The following is an 8,778-nucleotide window of genomic DNA, read 5'->3' as shown; positions in this document are numbered from 1 at the left end:
AGCAATTTAGCCAAGCAGCTGTGGAAAGAGCTTTCAGCTGCCGAAGTCAAACAAGAAACTCTAAGCCTCTCCCTGAAATCCCGTCAGGGATATTCTCCACCTGCCCCTCTACCTTGAAATGCACTCTTTTCCCCCCAACAGAATTCAATTATTTATCAAGAGAAACTGTTCCTTAACCCAGATATGCATGGTTCATAGTTTCATAGTTTCATAGTTCAGGAATGCAGGTAAGTGACAAATTTCCATAGAACTCAACCCAAAGAAATTCTTTACATTCCAAGATCACTTTGCACTCTGAAAGATGCCAGCCTTCCTCGTCTCCTCAAAGTCTTTTATGGAATCATAATTTCTATAGAAATCTGCATATGCTTTCTTTCTTGGTCCAGCCACTGAAAACTTACAGAAAGCTACAACTCCCAGGAATACAACGAAGCCTCCAACAATAAAATTGCAGAAGCTTGGCCAGAATGCCTCACTTCTGAGGTTTCGTCAAAGCACTGGAAGGCATGGTAGTTACTCTCCTTGACAGGTCAGCAACGTCCTTCCAGACTGATGGGGAAATGGACCGAAATGCACTCTTAAGTAATGGAGAAAGTCTGCGAAAAAGAAGTACTGGAGCAAAACATTTGGAGAAGAGGTAGGATGTTAGAGAAGAAATCGTGTAAGATTCCAGACAGTAAAGACAAGTTATTTATAAAGTTAAGAGTTTCAGATTGGCAGCAGATTCCTTACTTTGCCTGGAGAATGGAATCTGGTAGTTTAACACCTGTGGACTATGAAGAAAAAAACTTGCAACCCAAGAACCCTCTTCTCAACCGAGATATTGTTCTCTGGTCAATGTGCAAGAAATATACTTGAGAATGTGCAAGAATTTGGAGTATATTTCACCCACACATCTCAGGCTGCCATCTATGCAGTAAGAAGCACCTGAGACTCTTAGCCAACTAAAAATGGAATCAAACACTTCTCAGCCTTTTGGCTAAGATCAAGTGTGGTGTTTGTTCTTATCAGTTTAATATCTGATATGTCCTCTATCCGAGGACAATATATTAAATGGAGTTTTGGAACTATTGGCGGAATAGGAGCTTGCTCCGTCCGCTCCACTCATTGACCTGGTATTGCAGTGCATTCAGGAATGGTGCACCCTCTTCAGGGGAATTAGCTGTTGTGGGAAGAAAAAAAAAAAAAAAAACTGAAGCAAAACCAAGACCTCAGTTTTGGAAATATAAAGGCAAAAGTAAACAAGATATGCCCAGCTGTGTCTTTTCTCATTTGGCCATAATAGAGTCCTTAAATTAAAAAAAGAAAAAGTCAAAGTTTTACAAGCTATATCATCAAGTCGCAAGTCAATACAGCTAGAAAAAAGTAAGGATAAGAAAGACATAAAAACTCTTAACCATTATAAAATTAAGAACACACTTACGGATCAAAGAGGAAATCAAAAATCTAGAAAGCAATGTAAAAGAGTACACTTTCTGTCAAAATGTATGTGTATAGCAAAAGTTATTTATGAATTTAACTGCCGTCTTTTTTTTTTAAAGAAAAATAAATCTGGAAAGGATGTTGTGCTTGTCTATAAAAAGGAGAAAAAAGTATAGTCAAATAATCCAAAACAGCAAGAAGCAATTAAATAGAAAATTAAAAATTTTTGAAAGGATAAATAGTTCCCAAAGCTGGTCTTTGAAAAGACCAGTTACCATGGTAGAGATGGGAAAAGTAAATAAAAATCTACCTCTAAAAAAGTTAATGGGAACAAATAACTTTAGAGCTTTGTTCTAGCCAACCCATAAAGAACAGATAATTCCAATAACAGTTACATTATTCCAAGCTATAGAAAAGATGAAAGTTCTCTAATTGATTTTGTACAGTTAATACAGAAACCTAATACAGTACAGAAGGAAAAACTTACAGCCTAATCTCATTCTGAATATAAAAATATGTTGATATAATATTGGCAAATAAAATACAGCAATACATCAAAAGAAATACACTATGACCAAGTAAATTTTTTTCAAGAAATGCAGATGTGGTTCAAATCTCAGGAAATCTACACATAAAATTGACTGCAGCAACAGATTAAAAGAGAAAGTCCGCAATCATATCAATAGATGTTGAAAAGCCACTTAATAAAGCTCAGCAGCCATTTTTCAAAAGAATTATAAACAAGATAAGGATAAGAATCAATTAAAATGTGTTACAGGCTGTTTACAGTTTCATTAGCCAATAACGTCTTAAATAGCAAATCACTAAAACCATCAGAAACCAGACAAGGATGCCAGCTCTGTCATTTTTCTTGAACAGTGTCTTGGAGGTTTTAGCAAATGAAAATAAAACAATTGGCACAAATATGAAGTAAACAAAAATTAAATTTTCTTTTGCTGATGACATAATTTTTTTTACCTAGGAAAGGAATTTAGCAAAGCAATTAGATGTAAGAAAAATACACAAAAAATCAATAGCTTTTCTCTATGCTGCTTTTCACACAGAAAAAGAGATGATAAAAAAATACTCTGTTTGTAATGATGGCAAAAGCTACCAGTGTAAATTTCATGGGAATAAAATGGTGAAAGGGTGGTGTCTATATAAAGAAACACTTAAATGTATTTGAAAGATATAAAATGAATTCTGAATAAAGGAGAAGGTATGTCTTTGCAGATGGAAAGATCTAACATCATTAACACTTAATCCCCCCCCCTCAATTTTTATATAAAGTTAACATAATTTCAATTGAAATGTTGACATAATTTTCTTCACCCTGAAATTGGATAAAATTATCTCACATTTCATTTGGAAGAATAAATAGGTGAAAGTAACCAAGATGACATTTGGGAGAAAAATGTGAGGCTTTGTTTTTCCAACTATCCAAACATAGTTAGAAGTTGACTGTACTCAAATCAATATTAATTGGCATAGGAATAAGCAAATAGAACCATTAGACAGAAAAAAAATGGTCCAGAAATAGATTTTCATTTCAAATGAGAATTTCATATATGACAAGGTTGATATGCCAATAGCATGGAGTTTTTTTAGAAGAATACTCTCAAGTTGTTAACATGAGTTATCATTCAAGGGGCTGGGGGCGGGGGGAGTACATCATGAAGCTGAAGGGGGAAGAAGAGTGGGGAGGGGTGGGTGAGACAAGCGTATCCAACAGCAATAATCATAATAGCTCATACTTATATAGATAGCTCTTTCCAGGTGTCAGACACTCTTCCATAGATGTAGACATCGTCCTTGACTTACGAGGGGGTTACGCCCTGGTAAACGCATAATAAGTTGAAAATATCCAAAGCTGAACATGCATTTCATACACTTAACCCAGCGAACATCACAGCCTACCTTAAACATGCTCAGAACACTGGCACTAGTCTACAGTTGGGCAAAATCACCTAACAGAAAACCTATTGTACAATAAAGTTGAATAGCTCATGTGATTTATTGAATACTGTACTGAAGGTGAAAAATAGACCGGGTGTCTGGGTGCACCATGGTTGTAAGTGTACCCGTTGTTTCTTCCATGGTGGCGGAGCTGACGGGGAGCTGCAGCTCACTGCCCAGCATCACCAGAGACGGTCCACATATCTATCACACTTTGGGAAAAGACCAAAACTCAAAATTCGACTTACAGTTTCTACTGAATGTGTATTGCTTTTACACTACTGTAAAATCAAAAAATCACAAGTCAAACTGTCATAAGTTTGGTACCATCTGTATATAAATTCTATACATATGTATAAACACACATATGTATGTATCCATATTCCAAATATACACATATACATGTATATATTCTATCTATGTATATACACAACTATATATATTCTATCGCTCTAATGTACATATATGTATATCTATCTATCTATCTATCTATCTATCTATCTATCTATATGTATATATATATTCTTATAACAAACCAACATGGTAGATACTATTAGATTCCATTACTGACCCATTTTACCAGATGCCAAAACTAAGGCACAGAAAAGAAAGCTGCCCAAGTTCACACGGTGCTAGAGTCAGGACGCAAACATGGCAATCTGGCTCCAGAGTCTGGGCTCTGAACTACTCACACACTGCCTCCTAAAAAGGAGAGACTGTCCGAAGGACAAAAAGCGTGGTGAGACCTCGCTCACCAGGCATGACTCTGACACGAGCATCTCCCTCGGTCCTGCTCCCTAGGCACCTTGCTTGCGAAGAAGGAGAGCATCTGTAAAGTGATTTCTTTGGAGAGAGCTGCTGCCTTTCTGTGAGTCCCAGCTCCCTTTTCAAGGGGAGGTCACTGAGAGTGTCACTCGCTCCCCTCACCTAGCGAGAGTCAACTTTCAACAGAGACTCGGGGACCTGCTCACCTGCCCCCCCAGAAACGGAGAAGCACTTGGAGCGCCTCCAACACACACTCACACCGGCCGGCTGCACGGCACGGCGGTAGGGATCACGGCTCCCATCGCATCTTCTGTGTGCGATGGCCCTCCCCTGTGTGAGAAGTCCCTGGGTCCCCCAGGACAGGGGCGAGGGTGCAAGAAGTCCAGGGACCGGATGTGGGGCCTACAAGAGAAATAGTGCCTGGAATTATTAAAAAGAAACCCTGTCCATGAGGGTATTTCCAAAGTGAGTGACCCCTTTTGCAGAGTCTGCAAGGACAGATGGCTAGCAAGCCTACAGCAGCGAGCCTGGGAGGAGGGAGCAGGGAGGCCTCCCAGCATCCCAGCGGAACGCCCTAGGGAACATGAGGTCGTTGAAACATCCACCAGCGCAAGAGCACTTGTAGCTGTTTGGCAACAGCACCAGCCCAGGCAGAAGCTCTGCCCTCTTTCTCCTCCTGCTCCCACCCTAGAAGGGGGAGGGGGGAGTGAGTAGAAATCTGAATTTTGAATTTACAATGTGCAGCTCCCTGAAGATGTACATTCATGCATGCACTGTATGAACAAGGAGGGAAGGTGGGAGGATACAGGCTGGGCTGGTAAGACCGGTAACCTTTGCGGGAGGGAGGGGGCGGGGGAGGAAGCAAGAGAGCAAGAGAGAGCAGGATGCTGAGGTATGGGTGGGGGTGGAGAGCAAGGCGGGTGGGATGGGGCTGAGCACTCCAGCAGGCACATCAAAACCCCTTCACAGTTTCGCCCAGGGCCTGACCTGTCAGTATTTATGGAAGTGCTGGCCGCCCTGAAGGCTTGTGGAGTAGCCAGGAGCCCTGAGATTTGCCCTACGTTCCCCGGTCTCTACTGTCAGCCGCAGCCCTTGACCAGGACTCCGGAGCCCTGGAGGGTTCGGCCCCTACTGGGTGGGCTGACCATGCCAGGACATGGCCACCCTGGACACCCAGTCTTCCTGTCTGGGTAGCTGAGCAGGACCCTATTGTCATCAGTGACCAAGTGACATCTGTAATGGTGCTTGTAACTGCTTAACTGTCTAAAGGTTTAAAGGGTTTTTCTCATGCTCTTGCTGACCAGGGTTGGGCTGGAGAGAAGAGAGGCTTGGGTGATCTGCCCAACCCCCTCATGGTGCTGTGTTCAGGGATCATGCTCAGTGCCCTGCTCGTGACCCCGGTGCTCTCCTTTTGACCCCTTGTGGTTTCCTTGTATCCTGTTGTTCAAGCTGCAGGTATCAGCCTACAGCAGGAGGTCCCAGGCCTCAGCCTACTTAAAAGGCTAAAAGCATTTAACAATCTGACTTTCAACTGCCCAAGTTTTTCTCTAGAGCTCTTTTCCATCAAGCCACTTTGTCTACATCCTTTGTTCTACATACAAGAATAATAAGAGAGTCCCAAATCCAGAGGTGAACTTCACATCCAGCAGTGGGAAGGGAACCAATGCATCTGCAAAAACAAGAGCAACTTTGTGATAATTTGTTACCCTGTATGCGATTTCTATGGAATCTAGCTCCACACTCCACCTTGAACTCTTGAACTTTTACTATAAAATCCCCTGTCTTCTCTCCCCAGCAAGCTCATGGTCTTAGAGGCATTACCCACTGTGACTTCTTTTGCCTGGAAAAGAAATAAAGCTGCGTTTTCTACTTCGTCCAAAACTGTGTCCTCAAGTCTCAGTTTGGTAAGCAGGCGATGGAAGCCGTGTTTTAGCAATGTCTGGGTTGCCTAGCTGACCAGCACCCTGATAAGGGAGGTCAGGGAAAGCCTTATCTAAATGTCCTCTATACCAGTCAGCACCTTGATTCTATCACAGCCAGTAGTTTCCATGTTTTATTAAAATGTTATGTTTTATGTCTGCTGCTTAGAAACAGAAAATAAGTCCCTTAGACAAGGGACAATTCATACTCATCTTTGTATATTCAAGAGTTGGCTCGTGGGTGCTAATAAATGTTGTTTGTACTGAAATACAACCATACAGGCTCCTTGTTGGAAGATTCTGAACTAACTCAGTGACAGACAATGGTGGGAACCCTTGTTCATAACTGAACTTTATGGGATGAACAGCGAGAACACAGTGCTCTGCTCCGCCATGAGGTCAGAGTACCCCAAGGCCGTGCAGGTATCTGCCTGATGCCCACCTGACTTATTTTGGATTGTCTCTCTCCTCCACTGGAACACAAGTTCAAGGACATCATCTAATTTGTCTCCTGTTGACACCAGTACCCAGATTGTTGCACAATAGGACTGGATGAGTGAACAAACAAATGGATGAATTTTTTTTTCAGATGAAGGTTCATTCATTGCTAGCCCTGACTATTGGAGCCTGTGTTCTGTGCTGGGGATTCAGAGAAGGACCAGATGCAGCCGTTAGCCTCAAGAACGCCACCTTTTGGGGTGCAGGGAGAAAGCATGGGGACAAATAGGTAAACAAACAATTACGGAGGGCAATGGCACCTTACAGCAGTGGAGGTTTTGAGAAGGGGAGGTGAGCATGTTTACCTCCAGGGTGACAGGGTAGGAGAGGGTTCAGGTGGGAGACGGCTGTCTGGTGGCTGTCAGTCCTATCCCACTCCTCCTAGTTCTCTGTCCAGAGCCAGGCAGCCTTGAGGTCCTGCCCTAGACAGAGGGGGCAGCCCTGGGCTGTGCCTTGAGGGGACTACACATTCCAAAGCATCTCACCTCTGGTCACGTGGTCACAGGTCCCTGCCCTATTTCCCATTCCTGTGGTCAAGACAGGGAGAACCCTAATGGAATAGTAATTCACCTGAGCTAGGTATCTAGAACGTTGTCAAATTTTGCAAGATTAGAAACCCAAAACAATGAAAATATTGATACTTTCTGAGAAAATTGCTAAGGAGCAATGTTAGGACTCTCCAACTCACAGCTGTCTGATTCTTTTTTATATGATGCATAAAATATAATACCTATTGCAGATTTTGTGTCAGAAATTAAGCAAATCACAAGAAAAAGAGATAATGTGTATGGAGTACTGAAAAGAAAAAAAGTCAAACAGAATTCTCTACCCAGAAAAAAAAATCTATAAACAAAATCTGTGAGAATTCCTTGCCAGTAGACCAGCACTACGAGAAACGTAAAAGGTAGTACTTCAAGCAAAAAAAAGTCTATGCCACGTTAAAATTTGGATCAATACAAGAGAGGGCAGGAGGGGTGCATTAATAAGTGTCCTAACTGAAAAACGTTCAACAGTCTACGGCCATACCACCCTGAACGTGCTCGATCTTGTCTGAAAAATGTTCAACATCATTAATCATCAGGGAAGTGATCATTAAAACCACAATGAGATATGACTACACACCCACTGAATGTGAAGAGAGTGGCCTCACCCAGTGTTAGTGATAATGCAGAGCAACTCGAATCCCTGTACAACACCAGCACAGTGAACCTGGGGAAACTGTTTTGTTGTTTCTTTAAACGTTAACATACACTTACCATATGACCCAGCATTTCCACTCACCTAAGAGAATGAAAACACATATCCACACAAATACTTGTACATAAACATCTCACTCATAAGAGCCAAAAACTTCAACAACAGGTGAAGGGAGATTGTCCTCTATCCATACCATAATATACCGTTCAGCAATAAAACAGAAGGAACCACTGGTGTCTGCAACAACTTGTATGAATCTCAAAGCATGTTGAGCAGAAGAAGCCAGACCCAAAAGACTTCATACCGTATGATTCCTTTGATATGAAATTCTCAAAAAGACAACAGTAACCCACAGAGACAGAAGGCAGATAGTGGTTCCCTGGGAACAGAGTTATTAGTGGATTGCTTGTCAAAAGGCATAAGGGAAATTTCTGAGTGACAGAAGTATGTACTATGTTGACTGTCGTGGTGGTTACAGCAATGTACAAATTTACAAAAACTCATCTAACTTTATAAAATGGGTGCATTTGATTATATTGAAATTGTACCTCAGTAAGGTGTTTTTAAAATCCTCATATTCTCTCTTTAGTAAGGTTGAGGAAGGGAAAGAAATTATATGTGTGTTTTCAATCTACTATCTTAAGTAACAATTTTTTGGTAATTTTTTAACCATCCCTATAGGGCTTGGCTGCATATTGTGTATTTGAGTACTTCTATAACAGTTAATATTTTTATATTACTTCATAATTTGTAAGGAATTTCACATGTATCTCATCTTATCTTCAAAAATGTCTTGAGAGATTTGGCATTGATTTCTTGGCTATGACACCAGAAACACAAGAAACAAAAGTAAAAATAGCAAATTGGACTACATCAGAATTAAAAGCTTCTGTGCATCAAAGGACACAATCAAAGTGAAAAGCAACCTAGGGGATGGGAGAAAATACTTGCAAATCATATACCCGATAAGGGGTTAATATCCAAAATATATAAAGGACTCCTACAACTCAACAACAGAAAG

The 8,778-nt window shown here is 41.2% G+C and overlaps 1 protein-coding gene and 1 non-coding gene across 2 annotated transcripts; one reads left to right on the top strand and one right to left on the bottom strand.

Moving 5' to 3' along the window:
* Positions 1-258: 258 nt before the first annotated feature.
* On the bottom strand, positions 259-508 carry LOC123619024 (cytochrome c oxidase subunit 6C-like). The gene is given in 2 exon segments (XM_045522510.2): positions 259-445; positions 447-508. Coding segments are annotated over 2 exon segments (225 nt in total). The 3' UTR covers positions 259-282.
* Positions 509-959: 451 nt separating this feature from the next.
* LOC123619056 (U2 spliceosomal RNA) lies at positions 960-1,149 on the top strand. The gene has a single exon (XR_006727584.1). It is a non-coding gene; the product is annotated as a U2 spliceosomal RNA (small nuclear RNA).
* The last annotated feature ends 7,629 nt before the right edge of the window (positions 1,150-8,778 follow it).

Source organism: Camelus bactrianus, chromosome 11 (assembly GCF_048773025.1).
Source record: "Camelus bactrianus isolate YW-2024 breed Bactrian camel chromosome 11, ASM4877302v1, whole genome shotgun sequence".
In the NCBI taxonomy this organism is placed as follows: Eukaryota; Metazoa; Chordata; class Mammalia; order Artiodactyla; family Camelidae; genus Camelus; species Camelus bactrianus.
Note: the sequence above shows the minus strand (reverse complement) of the source record. Positions and strands in the feature narration are given on the sequence as shown.